The sequence below is a fragment of the Hoplias malabaricus genome, chromosome Y (assembly GCF_029633855.1).
Source record: "Hoplias malabaricus isolate fHopMal1 chromosome Y, fHopMal1.hap1, whole genome shotgun sequence".
Classification (NCBI taxonomy): domain Eukaryota; kingdom Metazoa; phylum Chordata; class Actinopteri; order Characiformes; family Erythrinidae; genus Hoplias; species Hoplias malabaricus.
The window spans coordinates 5,915,414-5,942,470 of NC_089820.1; the positions used below are offsets into that span (position 1 = coordinate 5,915,414).

The following is a 27,057-nucleotide window of genomic DNA, read 5'->3' on the forward strand; positions in this document are numbered from 1 at the left end:
GCTTCTGAACACAACCCAACCCATCATGCACTGCACTCACAATTGAAATGAAAAGAATCCATTGAGGCAAAGTAAGGGCAGTTGGACTTTGATTAAATTATTTTCACACATTTTGTTACCTTCCATAGAGCACAATGAACAATTATAATAGTAATGTAATAAAGAATAATGATAATAGGGGTGTCACACCCTGGCCCTGTCTTGTCTGTTGTTTCCAACATGTGCTCACGTAGCACATGGCTCTTTGCTGTTGCTGTCTCCGCCCTAGTCCCTCCTTAGTTCCTCCTCCTCATCAGTGTCTCATTTGTAAACCTGCCTCGGTCTCAGGTGTCCTTGTGTGTATTTAAATTCCTTTGTCTCACTTCCTGTTGTTGGACATTTGATTTGTCTCGTCTGTTCTTCGCTCCACTTTCACAGGACTGTTGGTTTTGTCTGTTCCTCATTCTCATCCCTTTCAAATCAGTTTGTCTCTTTTGTCTGTTTTCCCTTCAAGCTGGTACCTCTCTCGTCTGTTTCCCTTTCTGTGCCCTGTTTGCCCTGTTTAGCTCTCTAGTCTGCCTGTCCCGTTCGCCCTCTTTAGCTCTTTGTCTGTTTAGCTTCCTCTGTCTAGGTCTTCCTTTATCCAAGTCTGTCTATCTGTTTTGTTACCTTTTGTTTCAATAAAAGTATACTGTGTCATAGCGTGTGCATCCGCCTTCGTCAGTCCACCCGGTCCTGACAAGGGGGTCGATTTAAGTATGCTACTTTGGCACAACAACATGCAATAATTGTAATGAATTGAACATTTATTTGCTATTTATTTTATAGCAAATCACATTTTATGAAAGAATTGATTATACATTATACATTTTTATTATACATTATACATTTAAAAGGCCATTTTTACTGAGAAAATAATACAGTTAGTATCAGCTGTTAGTAGAGGTTTGTTACCTACAAGCAACAATGTGCAATCAAAGAATATCAATTGTATTCATTCATTGTCAGTCCAGTCTTTATGTATCTCTAAAAACATGTATCTCTATTTTTGTCAGATTTTAGTTTACTACATAATTTAAACACAGAAGTTGTCCCTCTCACTATGTGAAAATTTCATGATGAAGGGACCAATAGAAATGCTCCAAATTTACTTGGAATAAAATCTTTTTAAATTGACACATTCTTTACATTGAAATTTTTTTTCGTTCTCCTGTAAAGTTGCTATTTTGGAGACACGTGTTATTGATTGGACAGCAACGATATATAAGGACAATTTATGCCTCATCATTGATGACTGGTTGATGACTGGTATTCAATATTCGGTCCGAATATCAAGTCATACATTTCACACATTTTTAATTAGTAATATTTTAATACCTAGACTTTCAGTCAAATCATGTGACAGGGTCACCTTGTGCAGCATTAAGAGTGTTGTCTGAGTAGGGCATCAAGCCCCTGCTGATTTTCAAAATTTCCATTAATATTTCTTATAAGGAAAACCTGCTTAGACCTGGAATCTCTATAAGGGCATGCCACAAATTTTAATGATTTTAAAGATCTGTTTTTGGGCAAAATACAAAAAGATGCATAATCACAGATGTGCCCTCATCAGAATGTGGCCTAAATATGTTAGGCTTTCTAACATATTTCTTGGAGGTTTTATTATATGGCATCTCAGTGTACCTGTCATATGACAGACTGAACTGGTTAGAAATGATAAAATGATGATTGAGGTGTGCGAACCCACACACACACACACACACGAGAGAGAGAGAGAGAGAGAGAGAGAGAGAGAGTCCACATAAGAAAAAGTCTTGGAAATCCAATCAGTTTTTCCATCTACTGGATTTGATTAAAGTGGTCTTTAATAACAGAAAAGAAAATAGATCTTATACATATATAGAAAAAATATATACACTGTAACTTCCCATTTAATTTCTGAGTGGGACTATGTGCCGCATCTGGTCAGTGCTTCTGAAAAGATTTTTACAGGAGATGGAGAGGCTGGATGTCTACAAATACCAATTTACATTTTAATGCAAAAACATCTAGCCAAAACATCAGGCACCTGTTCACTTGCTTTGGTCCCAGCTGCAGCTGGCCAGTGGAATGAGAAGTAATTGAAAATTATTGCCATAAAAGGAGAAGACTGGGGTTGTAATCATTAATCTGATCCTTTTTAGTGCTGGCTGTATAGTGAAAGCAGTGTCACAAAAAGACCTGTGACCATTTTAGTCAAGTCTACAAACTATAAAATCTTTAGGGACAATTACAGATGAAAGACAGACTGAGAGTGCAATGGATTTTTATTCAAATTCATGAAGCTCACCATTGAGTAACATGAGTGTGTATGATTGAGTGTTGTACTAGAAGATCACATTAGCTAGCAGGCTAACAGTTTCACACACCGATATTGCATTTCCTTAATGTGGTCATTTTCTCTCTGTGCCTTAGTAAGAACCTTAGTGTTGCTGTGTTATCACTTATTTTTTATTTATTTTCCCTTCATTTGTTGTGTTCTCCCTTATTGTCGGTTGGTGCAGTGGGTGTAGCATAGTGGGTAACAACTTGGGTCCACCACCTATAAAAGTCCTTGGGTATCATAATGTATCACCCAACCCCAACTGTTATATGATTAGAATTATAATTTGCCATAAATAGGAATGTCATTAGTGGTTTGTTGCTTTTGACATTTATTTCTTAATAATCTCACTTATCGTCATATACCTTAGGAGTAAGACTTTCAAGTTATAATTAACCATAGTGTGTTTGTAATGCCCCCATACTTAGGACAGACTGTACTAACCAGCACTATTCACATCAGGACATATTTGCTGAGAACCTTGTTCTCTCCTACAATACTTTTTATTTTAAAAGAGGTTTTCTCTAAATGCAGTAAATCAGCAAATAAGCAAATTAGTGTCTGAGGATTTCCCCTTTGTTTTGCACTGGAGCGACATGGTAGATAAGAGTGGAAGCGATCCCCGAGAATTAGCATCATGCTAATTGCAAAGTGTAGAGGCACATTCGCTGTGTAGGCTGGCTCTTCAATGTCTAAAGCTCTGATTACTCTTTGACCCAGTCAGTAATAGGTTTTGTTCCAAGGCTTTAATTGTACATAATACCAAACCAATCCTAATTTGACCACTGATGCAACAAAGTGCAATTGTTTTTAAATAGTTCACTTATTGCTTTTAGGCCTCATCTGCAGTCTTCCTTCAGCTGGAGGCTAAAGACATGAATCTGACCTACTTTCTAGTGATATTTGACAGTCACGTTCAGACAGGGACTTCTGGTCTTTGTTTAGTTTAAGCACATTTAACTTGTTAAAGAAATAGTGCAGTGAATTTGGCCCCCAATGTAGACTGTCTAATAGAACTGCCAAGTATGAATATGGGTACCCCTTTAAAATAACTACATATATAAAGTTTATAAATGGTATAAAATTCTGTTTATTACATGGTTATTAATTAGGCTCTAAGCACCTTAACAGTCATTAATAATTATTTGTAACACTGAGATACCATTTGAAATAGAAATGAGATTCCGTCATTCACATTCACTATGGTTAGGAGTGCAGGACACCCACAAAAGTGGAAAAAAATAAATAAATTAATAAAATAAGTAAATAAAAAAAAACACAAAAATATGTAGGCCCCCATATAATAACTTTTAATACTTTTTTACCATATTTAACACGGTGAAATAGCTGACATTTTACTGTACTTTAAAGATGCAAAGAAATGTAAGATTCACACAGACATTCATTCATTCGTTTTCTGTAACCGCTTATTCAGTTCAAGATCACGGTGGGTCTGGAGCCTACCCGGAATCACAGGGTGCAAGGCGGGAACACACACTGGAGAGGGCACCAGTCCTTCACAGGGTGAGACACACACTCACACCTATGGAGTCACCAATCCACCTACCAATGTGTGTTTTTGTACCATGGGAGGAAACCGGAGCACCCGGAGGTAACTTATGCGGACATGGGGAGATCACACCAATCTCCTCAAAGACAGTCACCGGGAGCGGGACTTGAACACAAAACCTCCAGGTCTTCTTAAAACATATAAGACATTCTTCAGAAACACTCATTAACAGACAGTTGCTTTTATACCAAGCATTAAAGCTTGTTGGCTCATTGCATGAAATTAATCTAACAACAGGTACTGGCCCTTTAACGTGGAAAGTCGTGTACTGGCCCTTTAAGAGTTTTCCCCGGATAGCCGCATGTAGTTGTTATTGTTAGCAGGTAAAGTTTCAATTCATTCGTGCTGCCGACGCCTTTCTACAAAGATTACTGACAGATATAAAGACATAAACCCTTCAAGAATGTGTCCTGGATGCTTCCGAAGTCTTATTTTATTTTGTGTTTAAAGGATAAGCTAAGGATAACCTCGATTCTATGGTTTTTACTGGATGGGAAACAGCAGTAAAAACATGCCTTCGTACGAGGAATGGAAGAAGACTTTACCCTTTTATTACTTCGTTAAATTCACCCTCAACGTTTATTCCATGTTGTTTTCGGTGAGTAAACAGAAGCAGAAATGTTTGTTATCTGTTTTTTAAATAAAACAAATTAGCCTCGGATTCCACCCGCTCCCAAACAGAGCAGGCGACTGGGAGCCTAGAGACAGTAAATAAAGATATATTCTAAAAGACGTAAGGCTTTATTTTTATACTAAGCCTGTCGTATTGTCTGTTACACATCCTATCTTGAAGATTTTGGTCTAAACTATGAATTATGGGCGTTAAAAATGGATCTGAGACCATTTTATAGAGACAAAGCACTTTTGTTATTGCCGCTCCTCTCAGACTCAGAATGGGGCCAATGTCAATTACCCGGATGTATCTCAAGACTCTGGAATTGAAAAGACTCGGAATTCCCATTAATAATAGTCTTGTTATTTATTCAAATGTATAGGTTACAGCCCAAAGTGATTTAGTGTGAATTTTACATACACAGAGGAAAAATGAACTGAAAGAATGAAAAACTTACCCACATTTAAATTAAAATCACAAAAGCACAAAACGATGTTGCATTTATGGGGTCATTTTTGACTTTTTATTTAGTACTGAGTGAAGTAATAAAATTATGACAATTAAAATAACCCTAAATATAATAAAGAGGAATAATACAAAATAAATAATGCTGCTTTCAAGACAACATAAACTGCATTTGAACAGTTGATTTAACCAAAAAAATGATGATGTCATGCCATATAGAGTGTGTAAGTATAATTAATAATAATACCAGTTATAATATTGATGTATAAGTAATAGTAAATAGAACCACCATAATTAGAAATCCATTTAAAGTGATATTATGAAGGGAATATACACATATTAAATTCTCGTTTCTTGTTCTCATAACAAAGCATTTTGTAAAAATATGATAAATATTGCTGTTCTGATGTATATATTCTTGTCTTGTTAAATCAAATCACATTATTCAGAATAAGTTGTCAGGGTCCTTTACTGCCAGAATGGAATGTAAACATTTTTAATTGCTTATAAGTTACTCGAAAATAGCTTGTGAATCTTTAAACTAATGGGTTTGGTTCATGATATACAGTTTTTGTGAAACTACTTTGTTATATTATTAAAATATGAATGAATATATTAAAAATACGGTAATTACCATTGCTATGTTGTAAAAATGCTAATTTACATTTTACAGCAGGTCTACAGTTGTTCCTGTGTATAGGTTTCTGGTTTAAAGGCATTAAAACCTCCACATGATTTATGGTGTAGATCCAGGGACATTTTCAAAGTTTACAAACTTCAGGAATATTCATTGAGGTTAGATTATTATTTTTTATTATTGTGGGCTAGCTGGATTATTTGTTTAATAAAGACAGCAGAGTTTTTCTTTTATCCACATAGACAAGTATAGGCCAATATGATGGGATGCTCTAAAGCGGCCACTTGAGTGGTCACCATACTCAGTGGTGCAGTTAAAACTTCATTCATTACTTTTGGAGATGGGTTAGTGTGGTGCTTGTGATCCAGAACTAATCATCTTCCATCAGCACTTGCCCCTTAGTATTTACATTGTTGAATGCCATTAGATATTAGACAGCAATATCCCAAAAACCATTGGAAAGCCTTTCCAACAAGAGATTAGAAGCAAATGTCCAAATATTTTTGGTGATATTTTCAAACCATTTCATTAAATAACATAATTTGACCAGAGAGGGTGGCCCTGTGGCGCAGCAGGTAGTGTTGCAGTCATAAAACTCCAGGGACCTGGAGGTTGTGGGTTCAAGTACCGCCCCAGTGACTGTCTGTGAGGAGCTTGGTGTATTCTCCCTGTGTCGGCATGGGTTTCCTCCCACGATCCAAAAACACACATTGGAAGGTGGATTGGTGGCTGAAAATGTCCGTGGGTGTGAATGTGTGAGTGTGTGTTGCCCTGTGAAGGACTGGTGCCCCCTTCAGAGTGTGCTCCCGTCCTGTGCCCAGTGATTCCAGATGGACTCCGGACCCACTGCAACCCTGAACAGAATAAGTGGTTACAGACAAGGAATGAATTAATAATTTAATTTGGCCAGGTCTATTCAGACTTTTCCTTGTGACTGCATGTGTTGATTTATTTTCATGTGCAATGTGTTCCTCTTCCACAGACTGGCTGACCACAAATGTTATTACCCTGCAATAAAAAACACTGGGATTTTGAGTTTCTCTGTTCCATAATGTGGCATGATTACAGACCTTGCAGTAAAGGTACTGACCGGCGGGCAGAACTTTCCAAAGCTGATGATGCCAGCAGAAAAGCCTCCTGTGCTTGTTGGTGTTGTCTGATCCATTTAAATCCCCCTGTCCCCTTTTAACCCCGTTAACCTTACTTTAAGTTTCATTTTCTACTACTGACTTTTACTGAGTCTGCTTTGAGGCAGTCTGTATTTAAAAACATGAGCATGAATGTAAAAAAATTATAGGATCTCCCAAATTGCACAGTGTTCTAAGTTTTGTTTGTATCATGGGGCGAAGTGTGGTTTGGACCAAAGTGATGCCTGAGTCAACCAAGGTTGGGCGTGTAAGAGAGCATAATTTGCCTCATTTTCTCTGGATTGAAAGAAAAGCCCCCTCTACCTATCGTAAGCATAGCTGTCTATTAGTTGGCATAACTGATTTAGGCAGTTAGTGGCCTAGTATAAGCATGTTGAGGTGTCCATAAGTGTAGTGTTAGTAGAAGATCGTTTCACATATAAAAAGGCATCATGTACTCCTCACTCTCCCAGGCTGGTGTTATGTGTGATTGGGGAAGTCCTAGCTAATATGGCCTACTGGCAAGGAATAAACTGAGGGGTTAAACAAAACTAAATTAAAAGCAAAATTAAGATGATTGATAGAGGAAATTTAATGTATGAAGAAGTTGATTAGCAGCAGACAATTGCTTTGCATTACTCAGCCATGGAGGGCTGAGTGGTAAATTAAGGAATAAGTGGCTTAAATGAGCTCGATTTGTGGCACCGTGTTACTCTGTTCCAGCCGCTAATAGAAGCCAACCTTGCTGCCTCAACCTCATTTGTTATTAATGCAAGTGCCCATTTGTTCCTTTTAACCATTCACTCTGTGTTTTCCCAAAAGATTCGAGATAACAGGGCAGCTCTTAGGTTTTTTTTAAATGTGGATCTTAGAGTACCCCTTTCATTGAAACCATAAAATGATCTATGTTGAATAAAAAAAATAAAATAATAATAATATATATATATATATATATATTTCATATAATTTATGCCCAGGAAACTGTCATAAGAACAGACCTCTGTTTAATATGCATTAAGAATTCAAAGGTCTTTGAATATATATGATTAGGTTGTTTGTAAACAGTTTATTAAGCCTGCTCCTTTAAATGGGATTACAGACCTCTTTACAAACGAACATGAAGTAATACAAAGTAGCCAAAGCAGAAATTATCATCTGCTTGCATTTTAAAAACCAATCATACAGTTCCACTCCAGTTATGTTCTGTCTGCAATAGTTCAAAGAAGCTGTGGCTAAGTTCACATGTCTCAGGGTTAGCATGTGCTAATCTTCACCTTTCCTAGCTTGGCAGCATCATGTGATTGTGGGAGAAGTTGGGTTAAAAAAAAGGAATTCAATGCCATGGATGACTGTCAGGTCCATAGTGTGCAAATGTTTATTGATATATTTCATGTGACATGTCTTTTTTCAGTTTTGCTTTTGTTTTGGAATATTCACTGTCTTTCTGGTTTTTGTCCCTGTTTTGTTCCTTTAGTTCCTGGGCCTTTGTGTGCTCTGTATAGGACTGTACGCCGAGATTGAAAGGCAGAAAAACCGAACGTTAGAGGGTGTGTTTCTGGCCCCTGCCGTAGTGCTAATTCTGCTGGGCTTAGTAATGTTCACTGTGTCCGTGGTGGGGATGGTGGGCTCCCTCAGAGACAACAAGACCCTCCTGCACATGGTGAGAGAAAAGGACCATCACTTCAAAATTCACAGCTTTGTTTCTGTGACATGTACCAAACAGATTACATTCAGGAAAGTACGCATCCATCACATATGTACCAGAAACAAGTAAACTAATTACTGTCTGACCCTGGTCATACGGCTTCAAAAATCCAACCCCTTTACCTCAGATGCATTCAGTTAATAATGATGATAATGATGGACGCTCCCTATTTTCTGGGACCACATTAGTTTTAGGTTGGATAGTTTTAATTGATAGCATAAAATACCTTCACTGATCAGCCATGCGATTATTACCACCTGTTTGTCCCTACACTCACTGTCCATTCTCTCTGCTCCACTGGCCATAAATTAACGCTTTGTAATTCTATAATTACAGACTGTAGTCTAGATGTTGCTCTGAATATATTATTTGCCACTTTCACCCTGTTCTCCAAAGTGCTTTGCTCTACAAGTTTTTTTTTATTGTTTTGTTTTGTTTTTTGTTTGTTTGTTGTTGTTTTTTTTTTTAAATTAGCAGCAGTTAAAATATAAGCAGTGAAGCTTCAAGTGTCTCAGAGTGAGTTTGTGTTAAAATTCACCATTGGTAGCATTGTTTGAAGTCTATACTAACAGGTGCAATTAGCAATGATCATGCTGGGTAAATAAATCAAATATAATTAATCAGAATGTTCTACACTAATATTGAGGTCATTCTGAATATGTTTCTTGTGGCCTGTACTAACTGAACGTTGTGGTTTTTTTTTACAGTTTCTGTGTGTGCTGTGTGTTCTGCTTGCACTCCAGGCTTTGGGACTAATTATCGCTCTCCTCTTTGAGAAGACGGTAAGAGGTTTCACGTTCATACAGGGCTGTTCCAAATAACTTTACAAGCTTTGTGTAGTCTTGCGTGGTTCTGCATGAGTATTAAAATATTTGTTTTAGCAGTGTCAGAAGTTAATTTATTAAAAATGCTGTAATGCAAAAATATAAAGGGTTTGTTTCTTTTTGTTTTGTTTTTTTTCCTCCCTTGTTATTGTTTTTTTATTTAATAAATTTGTCTTTGTCTATTAAGACATATTTGCAATTTGTCCCTGTGGGCCATCCATAGCTTTAGGCCAGTGGTATTTATTAGGTGAACTCCAGTCTGGGTCCAGATTATGAAATATTAATTAACTTATTCATATTTCGTTTGACCTCTCTGGACCTTAAGTTCTGTTGAAGCATGGAATATTGATCTCTAAGGGTCATATTTGTGGACTCCGGTTAGACTCTAGGCTAATGGTACACATATACTTGCATTTCTTTCTTGTCATAGTAATTCTACCACATTGCATGACTCTCTGGTTCTGTGTTTTCATGGAAAAGACGTAAATATGGCGTGTACCCACAATCAGAACCAAACAAGGTGTGGTTGTCTCTCACTTTGTAATGCACTTTGTAGGACCTTTATATAACAGGTGTAGAAGTCTCATGACAAGTGCAGTGCAGTATAGGGGGAGCAGGGAGAGGTTGGGGATGAATAAAATGATTTGTCTGATTAAATATGTAACTCTGAAAATAATCAGGAGTCTGCAAGTTTGTCCTTTATAATTCAGGTGGGCGTTAACAAAAGATGAAGCTTCTGAATAGTAAATTATTAAATGAGTGCCAACTTAGCAAACAAACTTGCAAATATTTGGATGAACCAGGCCAGTCCTATATTTATAGCTTACAAATTTGTTTGTGTGATCTTCCATCATTATCTGCTTTGCTTTCCAGACATCTGAGTTGTTCCAGAAAAACATCCGTGAAGGAATCAAGCACTATTACGATGATTTGGACTTCAAGAACATTCTGGACTACGTGCAGCAGAAGGTTTGAAGCTTCACTGCTTGAGTTAAATCTTGTTATTTCCACATTCCTTAACAGCTATGTGTAATATGTGCCTCTGAAAGTACCGAACTAAAAGGTACTTATTACGCCTGACTGGTTGTGCGCCAGGAAATTCTTGAAGTCAAAAGTCCCGCTACCATGAATTTAGTTTATCTTATTATATATCAAGTGAAGACCTGAGACTGACAGGTGAGATCATAATCCATGGAGTAGTACACATGCAGTGGGGGGTAGATAAGGAAGAAAAACCCTAGAGTGACAGCTTTGACTGCTTCCTCTTGTCAGGTGCTTTGTCTTGGCACCGAGCAGAAACCTCTGATTCTCAAGCTTCTAAGACAGGGTCTTTTAATCAAGTCATGAATTCCTAGTGTGTGTGTGTGTGTGTGTGCGTGTGTGTGTGTGTGTGTGTGTGTGTGTGTGTGCGTGTGTGTGCGTGTGTGTGTGTGCGTGCGTGTGTGCGTGTGTCTCGCTCGCTCTCTGTCTCTCTCTCTCAGACAAGGGACTGATTTTATCTAGAGTCCCCTGGGTAAAAGGGTTATTCAGCTGCTTCCATCTCTGTTTCTCATTTCTCTCTCTCTCTCTCTCTCTCTCTCTCTCTCTCTCTCTCTCTATTAAAATAAATAAATAAATTATATATATATATATATATATATATATATATATATATATATTTTTTTTTTTTTTCTCTTTCTCAGTTCTCCTGCTGCGGAGGTGATGATTATAAAGACTGGGAGGTGAATCAGTATCACTTTTGTAATGGCACTGGGCCGCTGGCCTGTGGAGTTCCCTACACCTGCTGCATCCTCAGCAAAGAGGTGAGTCACACACAGATATACACACACGGGATGTCTACCAGAATTGTCTGCACATTGCCACAAAAGCTGCAAAATCAGCACAGTTAGGATTTTTATTAATTTATTTATTTTTATGCAGTGCCAGAAAATCCCAACACAACACCATCTACTGAGGTTGCAGCTGTTTAGCCCACCCATTACGAGTCATAAGAGGTGTTTCGGCCTACATGATTTTAATGTCTATGCCCATACACATGTCATAACTGGGACTGTAGAATACAGTGTTTTTGCTCTCTGACTATGCAGCTGTCAAAGGTTAGATTGTAGCCCTCATGTTCAAATACTGCTTTTTAATTGACAGTTAAATCACTTCAACACATTGGGCAGACTGCACATTCTTCAGTCTTGACAGAGAATTGTATAAATGAGAAGGAAAGTGACAAAAGCAACATTAAAGTGGCTTTGTGTTATAAAACGTAAAATACATTTACTATCAATTCTTTTTCATTATAAATGATATTTAATTATATGCCCTAGTTAAACTCAAAAAACAAACATCATACTCTCTCTCTTCCTCTGTGTGTTGTATGGAAGTGATTGTCACTGATGGCACATCATTAGTTTATTAACTGAACAGATTAAATTAGCTGCACTTTCCTCATAACAAAGTCTCTCTCACTCTCTTTAACCTCACTCTCCTTCATTTTCTTTCCTCTCTTTCTCTTTCTTTCTCTTACTTTCTCTTTATATCCTATTTTCTAATACACCTCTCTTTCTTCACCATTTCTTTCTTCCTCTCTTAGGCCTTGTTTGAATGGGTTGTGTTTTACTTATAGAAATGTAGTAATACAATTATGACTGCAGTATCTTAGTGAGTTTTTTTTTTTATTTCTTCCAAATAGACCATTTCAGTCATTTTTTCCAGAGTGTGGATTCCTACTTCAGGAAAGATCCCAGAGCATGTTATATTCTGTGAAAAGAGCAGTAAAAAAGAACTGCAGTTTATATAACTACAGGCGAAATAACATGTGGGTGAATATTCCACACTATCCCATCGTGAAGGCGCAGGTTGTCTCAAGAATGGAGACATGCAGGAGGAATCATATGAGCTGGTACAAGTACATGGCTAACCTTTTGAAAGATTGGCGTGTAAATCAGAATGGTTATGTCACCATTTGTTCAAACTCTTTTAGACAGTGAAATTTTCCCCAGAATGATATGAGACACAAGGTTTCAGCTGGAGTCCAGTTTTGCATTTTTTCCACTGGCTGCTGCCATGTTTTCTTCTTGGAAGGAGCGGAAATTACATATTACTTGTGTGTTTTAGTGCAATGGCAATTCCTAAATCTAGTTGCCACTCTCATGTCTGTTATTTACACTAAGATTTTATCCAATGTGAATCCATCATAAACATTTATATCTAATCCTGTCCAAATAGGGCTATACTCTTCTCTCTTCTCCACCTCTTTTATTTTTCTCTTGTTTTTCTTTCCTTCACTGCCCTTTTCTCTTTCTTTCTTCTTTCTCTTTTCTGTCTCCCTCCTCTGCCTCTCACATTTATTTCTTAATTTCTCTTTCCCCTGATCTCTCTCCATTTTTTTTATTTTCATTTCTCTCTCCGTTTTCATTTTCTCTCACCCTCTAAGAATCTCACTCAGGTTAATTGGAGGTTGACTGAGTGCTAGAACAGAATGAAACAATTAGAGAGCAAAAAAATGGATGACACATTTCATAAATGGAATCTCTCTCTCTCTCTCTCTCTCTCTCTCTCTCTCTCTCTCTCCTCTTTCTCATTCCCTTTAAACTCAATGTCCTTGTAGCCTATATGTGAGAAGTGTTCTGGTAATGGAGGCTTTTAATGCCAGGTGATATGGTCTGAGAATTATGCATAGTTTATAATTGGAATTGCTTTATATCCAGTGTATGGGCAGAAGTGTTCGGCCTGCTTAGCCAACATTTCTTCTGAAGAGTGTTAACAGGAATCTGTTCCCAATTTGCAGTAATTACAGCATGTACCTTTCAGGGTAGGCAGTATCCTCTTTTATTGCATTGTCACTGAATGACTGAGAGATGTTTGTTGTATCAGTGCTTACTGCTCAAAGAAACAGTTTGTAAAAATTTGTTTTAGATGCTTACAACTTTTGCACAGTAGTCTATATTGTCTATAAATTACACATGTCCAAAAACAAATGATAGCATTTTGGCAATAATAATCTATGGAACAGCCACACAAGCCGCACATCAAATGTTGGCTGGAAGTGTAAAAGGCAAAGCATTTAGCATTAATTTGAGTAGTAGTTCACTAAGGTGAAAGATATCTCACTCAGTGACAGGGGGATTTCCTTAAAGGTCATTAAAGTTGTTTCCTAATGCTGAATAAATAATACCTTATTGTTTTCAACAAATAAAGTTTGAATTTGAATTTTCCCTGGGGATCAATAAAGTATCTATCTACCTATCTATCTATCTATCTATCTATCTATCTATCTAAATTATTTTTGCACAGGTATTTTTGCAGAATAATATATATCTGTAATTTTAATCAAGGATTGTGATATTTGTGTTTTCCTTCTAGGTTGGAGAAGTCGTGAACACTCTCTGCGGCTACAAAACTCTCACCAAGCAGGTCAGTCACCATTGCCATTATTAATGCTGCATATTCACTGTGTTCAAATGTTTTTGTTTTGTATTTTTTAAATTTGGTCATTCAATGCTTCGTAGCCTAAAATAAAGGGTATTCATTGGTATTTTATTCCTCTTTACTGCAGTAACAATTTCAGCTCTTCTAGAAAATCTCCAGACTAGATGTTAGAACTCATGTTGTGGTAACATTCAGCCATGAGAATATTAGTTCTGGATCACAAATGCCACTCCAGCCAGTCCCCATCAGGCCAGTTCCGGAGTCCAATAAAGTTTGGTGGGCTTTATACCCCTCTGGCCCATGCTTGGCATTCAACATGGGGATATTAGGCTCATCTGCTTTATTGTGGAGATTATACAAACTGTGTGTGGACAGTCGGCACACCTTAAATTAGGCAAATTCAGTAGTCTATAATTTAGATGACTTGCTTTTAGAATAGAAAGCTTATAGTTGAGTGCCTGATTTGAGGTTAAAAGGAAAAAAAACTTCACTACACTGCTAATTATGAAATACATCTGTTTTTATTCAAGTATGGTAGATGTTCAAGTATGGTAGATCAGCTTGTTTTGACTGATTTTATAATGGTGAGAAGGTTGATGAGTCTTTTGTTTTCTGTTTACCTGCTGCATCTGTTCTTCATTGCCTTTTTTATTTTTGGCCTTAAATTTGGAGTAGGATTGTTTTCGGAGTGTTTGTTGTGTTTTTGTGACGTTTGTTGTGTTTTTGTGAAACGATCTGGCAGTTTAGAAATAGAAGGTGTGTCTTTATATTCAGGGCCATTTTTTGTGGAAACTGGATTTTGAATGATTATTTATTCAGTGAGAGGAAAGGTGAGAGAAATTGTGACATTATTACCCCTGCCACCTCAATTGTGCCATTATGTGGGCCCTATCTGGGCCACTGTGATTGCTGTGTCCTTTTGCTGAATCTCTGCTCTCTACCTGCAGCCCATCTGTTTCTGCCCTTTAAAGGGACCATATTGTGCAACTTTTTTTTTTTGATGTGTGTGAATGTGTGCACTGTCCATATTAGGGTTCCAACTAATTATGATATTCACCTATCGATATAGGTTAATAAATGTTAACCTTATAAAATAAAAAAGCATCATATCATTAAACTAATTTTAAAATAATATTTTATCTCCATAGCGTGAAGATCTGAATGACATCATCCATGTGCGAGGCTGCATTCATGCAGTGAATCTGTGGATGGGCGACAACATAGGTGCCACCATTGGAATCTGTTGTGCTGTAGGGCTACCTCAGGTACACCATGCCCTCATTTTTCTTTTTCTACTCTTCTTGCTGTTTCTTTCATCCACTTTTCTAGCATTTCTCACAGGACGAACACAACACTGTCACACAGATTACAGCCTGATAATTTGTTAGTAATTGTAAATTGTATAGATTTAAATTATGGAACAAAGATGTTAATTATTTAATATAATTATTTATTTATGAATGTGTTTTCAGTCCTGTACATTCATTCATTCATTCATTATCTGTAACCACTTATCCAGTACAGGGTCGCGGTGGGTCCAGAACTTACATGGAATCACTGGGCACAAGGCGGGAACACACCCTGGAGGGGGCCAAGTCCTGTACAAAAACCGTTTTTTTTTTTGCATCAGACCAGAATTATAGAAGTGGATAACACTCTTAAATAGATGCACTTTCATTCCCATTGGGAAACTTTGTTTTAGAGAGTGCCTTCACATCGGCCTTTGGATTTGGACACTTTAGAAGGAGTGACATTTATTAGAAATGGTCACTCTCTCCTCTAAAGCAGGAGGGATGAGTCTAGATCTCCAGCGCATTATTACTCTGGCCAATATTGCCACCGCACTAAAAACCTCTTCCAGGAAATGCATTTGTGCTGACCTTTACCGACACACCACGCTCTTTCTCTGTGCAAATTTTTTTTCCTACTGTTTTTTTTTACTGTGGCTCACACATTTGCTTCCGTACACACACAATTTTTCATTTTGATTAGACTACCCTTCATTAGTACTTTCTTGGCTTGAAAAATGAGCTCCAGAAATTGAGCATCTGTAAGCGTCCAGGTGCATGGTCCCTGAGAAAGAATGCAGTTTTCCGTTCTGTTCATTTATCCTTCTGTCTCTTTGTCTTTGTCTTAGAGGTTGCATTTATTAGATGAAGGATATATCCACTACTTGGTACCATAAGCAGCCATGCAAAAGTTGGTGACAGGTTGCCTGAATTTAATAATAAATTACAGTAACAAAACTATAATTATAAAAATTATTGTAAACAAGCCAGAAGGGGGTCCAGAATGTAGTTTAAAAAAAAACTTTGAATGAGGTTAACCTAGTTAAACTCATTAAAATAGAAATATAATATAGAGAATTTTGAGATCAAATCAAATGTATTTATATAGCACTTTTATCACAAAGCAGCTTTAAAGAATTGGTATTACAATACCAGATTACAAAGATCAGAAAGGTTTTCCAGAAGCAAATTGAGAAGGCACTGCAGATTATCTGAGGATATATTTTAAAATGCTAAATATTTAGAAAGTTTATTGCACAAAATCCATGCTAATAAGTATGTTTCTGAGTAGTACTGCTCTTTGTTGGCCTTTGATACAACATAGATACACTGTCTTCTCTTTCAGTACGATGCCTCACTCATTCAGCACAGTTCTTACTAATACTGTTCTCTCACAAATCATAATTGCCATTTACTTCACTATGGAGTGTCATAGCGTTAGTTGCAGATTGATGATAGCCATCATACCATAGTCCCACTGCTCCAGAGTCCATGGCTCAGAAGCTTTATACTCCATATATAGCATTGGGCATGTGCATAGACTCATGTTCAGTGATTTTCTGAGGAGCTAATATGTGTTTTTTGTGTGCAATATTAGTGCATTTCTTACTTGACTGACAGTGTTTAGGCTAAGGGGAACTGTGCAGTACTGCCTCTTTTTGACCGTGTCATTCTTGTCCTTCAGCTGCTGGGTATCTTGCTTAGCTGCATGTTCTGGAACTTGCTGGTGGAGATGAGCGAGTCATACGATATGGTGGACTTCAAGATCCTGAAGAAGTCTGGCTTGGTTTACAGTGATCTGGACCTGGCTGGCGCTGGCTGGTGCATGTGTTTGCCCCGAGAAGGAGGATACCTGCCCATTCCTGTAACAGAACCAGAGCAGGAACCAGAACTGGAGCAGGAACCAGACTCTGAGCCTTTAGACATGGATGAGGCTCAGTCCAAACCATCCCTCACTGAGTTTGAACCTCCAGACCAAGAACCCAAGGTGGGGATGGACGTAGTGGACAATCGACTGTAGGTCCAAAGTGCACCCAGTGTTTTTATTCTTTTTATTTATAGTTTTTAGGTTTGTAAAGGAGCAACCTTCCACTAATTGCACTGTTTTTAATCTTGCACTATGTCTTGGGTTCATAAACTTTCACAATATGTTATCAGTCAGACAGTCCGTGTTTTGTTACTAAGGACAATGTGTGCAAAGGTTTCAGTCTCGCTGGCCAGATTACATAAATTACACCTGATGTTCTCAAAGTGAATTGTCCTTCTACAGGAAAAACTTATTAATGTATGAAGTATACTGCATACCATCTGCACATTTTAATTCACAATTACTAATTTGTCTAGTTTAGCTTTAAAATGGAAAGATATTGAATAGGTGTGTGGGTGTGTGCATATTTGCACTGCAATAATCTGAAAAGTTCCAAAGCACAACCGATATTTTCAAATATTCTCCCACCCATTTCCAGCAGTTTTCACAAGTCCGCATAATCCCCAAAAATTATAAAGTGCAGCTTTAACATGTTGGAAAACACTTTTTTTAATGGTTTATTAAAATGTGCAGAAATGTGTTTTCTGTAGACAATATATTCAATATTATTTTCGTGTGGAAAATCACCAAAACGTGTAATTAGACCAATGGTGTCAAAACCTTTGCACACAACTGTAGATGCATTTTAAAGCTCCAGTTATGAACCTTTTTGCTTTTTTAGACACCATTAGATTTAGACAAAAGTAGATTTTTATGTTTTTTTTTTCATGACGTCATTTTAAAATTATTATTCTGAACTCATTTTGAAGGATTGACGTCAGTAATTGGCAAGGCTGTTTTTTGTTTTGTTCTATAACTTTACAGTTTAATATTCAGTGTTTTTACAAACAAAAAAAAGAGATGTTGGGATTTGTTGGGTTTGGCTATTTATGTTGTCTTATAAACTGTGATTTATTTGATGGAAAGGGAATACTTTGATGATTGGCAACCAATCTTTTTGTTATTTTTTCTTGTAGACATTTTTAAATAGGTGATGCAGAGCAAATGTTCAGGGAAATTTTGTTTATCTGTAGTTTAGTGTCATGCTATTTACATTAATAAAGGTGTATATAGATATGCATAGATATTAAGGATGCATGGAAATATTGGGAGTTGCATAAAATATGTAAAAACAGAAAAACCCCAAAACTCCATTGTTCACAACAATGAACAGTTTGTTGTCATAAGTCATACAGACAGATATAGTTCATTTAAAAGGTCATTGATATTTTTATGTAGATTATATCTGTTCAGTAATTTTCTAATTATATTTGACATATATCAGTTTCTACAGTACCTCATTCATGAAATTAATTATCAGTGAATCAGAATTTTAGGTCTAATGCAAGGTGGTGCAGATTATTTTAACTGTTTAAAATATATATAATTACTTTTATTTACACATTTAATACATTGTTTTGGCAAGGCTTCTTTCTTTTCTTATTGTTGAAAAATTCAACAATTGCATCACTTCTGTCTATTTCCCTGCAAATATTTTGCAGCACAACAAGCAACAAAGAACTTTTAGGCAAGGTATTTTTGTTGGTTGGGGCAGTGGAGACACTGGTTTACACTGGTGGCTTAAAAATAGTAATAATGAGTAGTTGTACCACTAGGCATTTTCAAATAAATTATCAAATTTATTTCATTTTTTCCAGTATTCATATAAATAATTGATTATTATTATACAAATTTCCATTATATCGGAATTTCATGGAAAGTTAGGTCAGTTGTCATGCTTTACCCATATTTTCTATTTGCATCCCTAATAGATGTGCATAGCCTTGGTTAATCATTAGCCGTCTTGCATTTCTGTCTTGAAAACCGTTATATTTGGGAACGTTAATGGAAATATAATAGACAAGCTTAGACTTAAAGAAAAAGGGATGGGCATAATTTCATGCTGCTGCTGTTGTTTACAATCATGAGTATGAACTGATAAACAAATCATAAAGAAAATTGTTGCCTTATTTGCGATAGAACTTTTGTCTGCAATACCTCTGGCTATTGGGCAAATGGCCTTGCCTCTTTGCAGGTAATTTTTGGATGATGTTTATTGAAATGAAGTCAGTTTTGATGTTGCATTCAGAGCAACCTTAAATGTAATCTACAGTAGACTAATGAGTCATTGTGTGCTAACAACTGTAACATAAACTGCATGTTTCTTTTTGAGGGATAAATATGTAAAGAACAGGAATAAAAGGGTTGTTATTCACTTTAAAATGGTGCTTTTAACAGCTGTACTTAATGGTCAAACACTACCTTAACACAAAATGGAGCTCTTCCACAGCTCTCAAGATGCTCTGGCCTATTTTTCAATAATAATTCACTACAGTCTTTTCCAATTAAATGGACTTCAATTAATTCATTCCTGTGTGACTGTTTATTTGTTGCATGTTGTAAAGAAATTTTACTTTAATGAGAAATCCACAGGACACAGTTCCCACCTCCAAAGTTCAGTACCAGTTGGTTTTATTTTCTGCTTCTCTTTCGAAACATTCAGTGACATGCCCTGAGTCAAGCTCTTTCAGTCTCTTCCAGATAAGGTTTAACAGCTCATTTGGTGGTTTAAAAAAGATGCTTGCACTTAATAATGTTTGTAGTCTGAGAGTGTTTTCAGTTCCTACCTCTGGTGGGAGTTTACTGTTTTTTAACCAACCTAAAAAGCAAATGCTGGGGCAGTTTTCTGAATGTAATTGGCTGTACAAAGGCATAATGGATGGCATTTCATTTATACCCCACTCAGCGTGATGTGGTATTCAGAGCAGCATTAAGCAATAAGATCGCATTTCGCCACCAGAATAAGGGACCACTTTCAGGTCACCATTAATTTTCAGCTCAAAATGTGGGGCCATTTTTTTTAGGAGTCCTCTCTCTCTCTCTATCTCTTTCTCTCTCTCTCTCTCTCTCTCATCCCATATCATTCCTTCCCGAAGCAGTAATGACAGTGATGGGGAGGCAGAGCATGGAATAATTACAGTGAAGCACCTTCAACAGCAGGAAATGAGCTGTGGAGCCAAAATAACACTTCACTCGCCATGCGCCGAAGAGCAGGACGCATCCCAACATGCCTCATTATCATAATCATCAACACAGATGCTGCCACCAGCAATTATCGAAGTGCCAAGTGGAGGATTTTGAGGGGCATATCTCTCCTCCACTTTCTGTGGGATGGATGCTCATAAAAATAGAGGCCTACTTTCATAAATCACCATGAGACTATAACAGATTATTAGTTTTCTGTTAAGTATGGGATTACATGACGGTTTTACATGAAGGAGATCACCTCTGTGATTATAGTCCGGTCTGAATATGTTCAGTTAGCTCTTTTTACAGTTGGCTTGCTACAATATCTTTTAAGATCACGGCACCTTTTACCCAATGAACTGCAGAAATAACCCCAAATTATTACAAACCGGATTCCAAAAAAGTTGGGACACTAAACAAATTGTGAATAAAAACTGAATGTAATGATGTGGAGGTGCCAACATCTAATATTTTATTCAGAATAGAACACAAATCACAGATCAAACGTTTAAACTGAGAGAATGTATAATTTTAAGGAAAAAATATGTTGTTTCAATGGGACAAGGCCATTTTTTACCACTGTGTGGAATCCCCCCTTCTTCTTACAACACTCAGCAGACGTCTGGGGACAGAGGAGACCAGTTTCTCAAGTTCAGAAATAGGAATGCTCTCCCATTCATGTCTAATACAGGCCTCTAACTGTTCAATCGTCTTGGGCCTTCTTTGTCGCACCTTCCTCTTTATGATGCGCCAAATGTTCTCTATAGGTGAAAGATCTGGACTGCAGGCTGGCCATTTCAGTCCCCGGATCCTTCTCCTACGTAGCCATGATGTTGTGATTGCTGCAGAATGTGGTCTGGCATTATCTTGTTGAAAAATGCAGGATCTTCCCTGAAAGAGATGACGTCTAGATGGGAGCATATGTTGTTCTAAAACCTGAACATAGTTTTCTGCATTAATGGTGCCTTTCCAGACATGCAAGCTGCCCATGCCACAAGCACTCATGCAACCCCGTACCATCAGTGATGCAGGCTTCTGAACGGAGCGTCGATAACAACTTGGGTTATCCTTGTCCTCTCTGGTCCGGATGACATGGCGTCCCAGTGTTCCATAAAGAACTTCAAATCGTGACTCATCTGACCACAGAACAGTCTTCCATTTTGCCACACTCCATTTTAAAAGACCCATGGCCCAGCGTAAACGTCTGAGCTTGTGGAGCTTACTTAGAAATGGCTTCCTATTTGCACTGTAGAGTTTCAGCTGGCAACGGCGGATGGCACGGTGGATTGTGTTCACTGACAATGCTTTCTGGAAGTATTCCTGAGCCCATTCTGTTATTTCCTTGACAGTGGCGTTCCTGTTTGAGGTGCAGTGACGTTTAAGGGCCCGGAGATCACGAGCATCCAGTAGAGTTTTTTACGGCCTTGACTCTTACGCACAGCAATTGTTCCAGATTCTCTGAATGTTTTAATGATGTTATGCACGGTTGATGATGATAACTTAATTCTCTTTGCTATTTTACGCTGGGTAACACCATTCAGGTATTGCTGCACTATCTTTCTGCGCAACAATGGTGGAATTGGTGATCCTCTTACCATCTTGGCTTCAGAGAGACACTGACACTCAGAGAAGCTCTTTTTATATCCAATCATGTTGTCAATCGACCTAATTAGTGTTAATTGGTCTTCCAGCTGTTCATTATATGCTCAATTTCCTTTTTCCAGCCACTTATTGGTACTTGTCCCAACTTTTTTGGGATTTGTTGACACTGTGAGATTTTGAATCAACATATTTTTCCTTTAAAATATTACATTTACTCAGATTAAACTTTTGATCTGTCATCTATGTTCTATTACGAATAAAATATTGACATTTGCCATCTCCACATCATTGCATTCAGTTTTTATTCACAATTTGTTTAGTGTCCCAACTTTTTTGGAATCCGGTTTGTATTAATCATGTGTAAACTGAAGTGTGCATGTATTCCATGATATCCTGTGGGAAACAAATTTTCATATTTTGTTCTTAAGGATGTGCTCTAGAAAGCATTTAGTGATATAATACATGGCACAGACCAGTGACTGCTGCAGTATTGTCATATTTGGCCCCTGTTTATGCCTAGGTCTGGTTTCCTTGTCTGGTCCTCTTTTCCTCCTCATTTTTCTTTTCCCCTTCCATGTGTTTTCTAGTGTTTGAGTATGTATTATTCAGTGTTGGACAGTAACGGAGTAAATATCATAAAGTAGTTTTTTCGTGTATCTGTACTTTACTGAAGTATCTCCATTTCGGGTGACTTTTTACTTTAACTTAATTACATTTCAGAGTTGAATATCTAACTTTTTACTCCACTACATTATGAAATTCTGTCATTCCTTTTGGTTTATTTGTGGGTAAAAGTGTAACATTTGTCTGTCTGAACAAATCTCCTGACTTGCCAGGAGACAGATGGATACAATCGGTGCGCTAAAACAAGCGGACCTCAAGTTTCTAAGCCTAAAACTAAGTAATAATAAAGGTAGACTTTTTTATTTGAACTGATGCGCTTGTTTGAGTTCTTAAAATGCTTATGAATGAACAAAATTGTTTATACCGTCTAGTTAAGAGTCAGCAGCGAATACTGTTAATTCATATTACATGGTTTATGGTTCTGTGGATGGCATTAATCAGTACAAACCAAGGGTGAGAATCCGTTGCAGGTTTATTTAAGAGTGTTGAACAATTTACAGTATAAATTAACACAATACTTGAAGTGAGGTCAAAACCAGAAATATTCCAAAACCTGAAAATCATTACAGCAAGATAACGCCAAAAGGCAAACCCAAAAAACAAACCAAGTATCAGGCAACAGGTCAGAAAAACTAAAATCGTATTTAAAAACAGGTGGCTGCATAAATAGCTCAATGAGCCTACTTTGCAACTATGAAAACAAATCAGCATGAAGAATGTATGTAATATGTTTTACCTTAAAATTAGCTATCTACAGCTTTAAAATTATTGTGATGCTTCACTGAACTTTAATAGGGAGAATAGAGCCTCTGTCAATGCCCTCGGCTCAGCACTTCAGAAACTGCACTTTTAGAGGAAGGTAGGTACATATTTTCTGTGTGTTGTGAGCTTTTTTTTTTTTTTTTTCCGAGACTTCCCTGAGAGTGTTCCTTTGTTAAACTTTTTATTCATACTGTGATGTCCAAGCAAATGTCTGAGGAAATTTCTGGTGGTGAACTGCTCTCTGCAGTCAATGAAATATGGAGGAGTTCATATTTTTGGATGTTCATATTTTATCACAGTTTGTCTGACTGAGGACCAAGCAGAGTGTCAATGTGACGCATAGTTATACTTCTGGAGAGGACAGTTGATATAACATTCATTGTAATTTATCTTTGGCCGTTTCTGTTGTGTTCATCAGTGTCAGACTAATTAATAACATTCTGTTAAAACCAAGAGTGACACTAGAGTCTTTTCATCTACAATGTTTTTGACTAAACATGAATGTTGTTACAAAGATGATAACAGGACATTAGAAATTAATAAATCATGGTACTTTTACTTTCAATACTTAAGTAAATTTGAAGGTTAATACTTTTGCACTTTTACTCAAGTAAATGGTTTGTGTCCACCACTGGCAGTATATAATATAGTTACAAGTGACAAAGTTGAGTATACTTAAATCCTGTGTTCATGGCAATGGTGGACAAGTTGCTGGAAAAATTTGTTTCTTTCCCAAATAGTGCCCTACTCCCTACTTAGTGCACTTTACAGATAATAAAACTAATCCTACTATACACAGTGCATTAAATGTTAGACAGACATGAAGCTTATACAGAATATAAATAATAAATAATAAAAAAGAATGTGTGTTGTCATACCAAAAATTCATCATGCCCTATTAGTAAGGAACTGTGTATGTTAATATTCTGTTTACTAACCACCAAACTCACACTTTTAATGTATGTGGTATATACTGTATAGTACTAGTGTGTAGTACACAGTTAAGATACAGCCTAGGATTCCTTCACACTTGTCTTTGTTGCTGTTTGTTCATTGTAGCCAAGCCCCCTTGTCCTCATTACTCTTCCAGGTGTACTCCCTTCTAATGTTGAAAGGCTCTTGCCTTGATCCAGTTTGCTTTTTGTTTTTGCTTCAATTGTATTCCTTGTGTTTGTCTTTTTTCCTGTTTCTAGCCCTGGCTTCTTTCTTTAGTTCTAATTGTATTGGTTTGTTACCTTGCTGCTTGTGTATCCCTATTATAGTTTGTAGCCTGTTTTCATTTAGTCTTATTGATTAAAAGCCTGTTTTACTCTAGTGTGTCTTTGATCAGTGGTTCATTTCTTTTTGATCAGTGGTTTTCATTGTTTGCTTTAGGTCATATGTAGTCCTTTTTATTCAGTATTTCATTACTCTGAGTATTGTTTTGGTCTCTGCACTGATCTCTCAACAATCTTCAACCTTGTAAGCCCTGACAAATGTTCAAGTTTTATAAATTGTACAATAATTAAATTCAGGAGATGATACTTGCAGCTTTCGGTATTTAAGTATCTTGCTGCCTATTATAATGAATATAAACAAGTTACTTGCAAGTACCAGCATGTGTGCCCATCCTTGTGTCTTTTAATAAGTTAGTTTCTGGGCAGAATATATTTTTGTTTGTGTGTGAGTTATATATGTGGCAGAACAACAAGTCTCCTGTAAAACAAATTCTAATTAAACAGGGCTTAAGTTGGGTCATTAACCTTAGTAAAACCTTAGTTAAAAAAAACTCTCTTTTTGGTCTCCTATCTCTGAGGTCTTGGGAATCATCCTAATCCACCCTGTCCTTTACAACACCCATGAGTAAGAATATAAAAAGCTGATTAGCACAAGCAAAAGGGCAATGATCAAATTAATATTACAGTAGCGTCTTCATTTCATGTATTCTGCAACATGACTGAATCTATTTCCTTCATTAACATTTTCATTGCCACATCTCTCCCTTGTCATTAATTTGGTGACCTGGTGTTTCTTCAGCAGGTTTTACTTCCACTGGCCAATAGAACCAAGAAACTGATGAGGTACATCAAGAGACTGTACATTATCTATTGGCATAGGTTTAGCCATTATCTAACCCTTCATGACAGAAATGCTCTGGATATTCTTGGTCAAAGTGTGGCAGACAACTTAGCAGAACCATTGTGTCTTATACACTTATACCAGCAATACATACATACTACCATATCAGTGTGCTTCGCATGAGAGATCACCCTGATATCTGGGTATCAGTGGATCCGAGGGGCTGGTGCACAGAAGCACAAGATGTGTCTCTATGTCTAGTGCCTGGACATACAAAATAAGTGTTTCTGATAAAGTTCACCCTGAGTATACTCAGCAGATGTCAGGCTCAACTCCAATCCAGGGGTCACTGCACAGCTGTAAGAATTCCCTTCTCTTAGGGATCTCAGTAATTAGCCTGTGGTGATGGAAACTCTGCAGGTGTGTCAGTCTGAGCCCTGCAGACCCTCCAATAATAATGACGTTGCTTATTTCACTTCAGATTTCTGCTCCTCATGACCTAATGTGTCCAGTCTCCACTTCATGACTGAAAAGCCAACTGATCAAAGCAGAGCCTAAACTTTTGGGAACAGAACCAATCTAATAACAGGTACAACAGCTTAACCAATATTTATTTTTATAGATAATGACAATTTGCCACATGATTTATTAAGATTAATATTTTAATTAAGATATTTGGCCATTGATTTCAATGACAAATGCCTAAACTCACTACACTGGCTAAGCTTGTTTACGAGCATTAAGCTCCTCTTCAAAGTCTACACTTTGGTTATGTCAGCATGCAGACATATGCCAAAAATGTCACATGTAGTGACTGGGACAGACTTGTGTGATGATGTAACTGTTTGCAGACAGGCAGGTAAGCCTTCACTATTCATTCAGTTATTTCATTCAGTCTGATTGAATTTTTTACAGCCCTTTTGCCTATAAAGAAAACAAATCATTTTATTTATTTTGTCTGAGTATTTATTTTACTGGTTGTTTTTGGGATTTAAAGAGTATTTCCAGAAATATTGCCAGAAAACTAATTTCCACCAACTTGATCACAGTCCCTGCCTTGGGTCACTGTCTGGCAGGAGTCCAAAAACATGTTTGTATATTGATTGGTTATGTGACATTCACCACAGATGTGTGTTTGTGTGATGACCTGTTCCACAAAGAATCAACTTTATTATAGATTTGTTGTGTCTGCAGAAAAATAAATTGTTTTACTGAAACTGACTCTTCAACAATTTAAAAGACTGCTATTAATTATTCCCATTAATTATTCCCATGAATTATTCATCTTACAAACATACGACCCCTGAAGGGTGTCACCCTCATCTTTGCAACTGAGGATTATTCTGAGTAAAATTTCTAAAGCCAAGTCTTTCTCCTAAAATCTTGGCCATAAAGGGAAGATTAGAAATAGGTCTATGACTTGACACCTTGTTTCAAGTTGATCAAGAAGCTTTGGCTTCTTGATCAAAGACAGAATCACTAATCATTCTAATATTTTAGGTACATAACAAAGTCTGAGGGAAAAGTTCATAATTATAAGATCATTTTTCATATGTCTTTGTGAGTAAACTAATGCATGTATAAAATTTTGAAATATAGAAGAAATGTATTAAACTAGCTCCATATTTAAACTAAATTAGCGGTCTGCTTCTGAGTTAATTTAGAAATTGTGCTAAATTTTTACTCTGGGCCTGATTTATTCTATAGGCAGACAACCAAGAGAGAGCAAACATCTCGAACTCTGGCTCCACCCTATTTAACCAGGCCATACAGTTCTGCTGGTGAATAGATAACAGATTCCTGGCCCTCAGGTACAGCCAGTAATTTTTGGTTAATAATGAAATGTTCACCTTTGTGGGTTTTAGATTAATTCAATTCTTTGCAAGGAGCACAGCACTGGGTTCCACTTATGCATTCCATCTCACTTGATATTAGTTGGTCTCTCATCAAAGGGGACCTGGGTTT

At 37.0% G+C, this 27,057-nt stretch overlaps 1 protein-coding gene across 1 annotated transcript; it reads left to right on the forward strand.

Annotated features, from left to right (window-relative positions):
• The first annotated feature begins 4,226 nt into the window (after nt 1–4,226).
• On the forward strand, nt 4,227–19,360 carry zgc:110329 (uncharacterized protein LOC550500 homolog). The gene is made up of 8 exons (XM_066657065.1): nt 4,227–4,509; nt 8,228–8,413; nt 9,166–9,240; nt 10,156–10,251; nt 10,965–11,084; nt 13,639–13,689; nt 14,853–14,969; nt 16,678–19,360. The coding sequence occupies exons 1-8, from the start codon at nt 4,402–4,404 to the stop codon at nt 17,011–17,013; spliced, it is 1,089 nt and encodes a 362-aa protein (XP_066513162.1). The 5' UTR covers nt 4,227–4,401; the 3' UTR covers nt 17,014–19,360.
• The last annotated feature ends 7,697 nt before the right edge of the window (nt 19,361–27,057 follow it).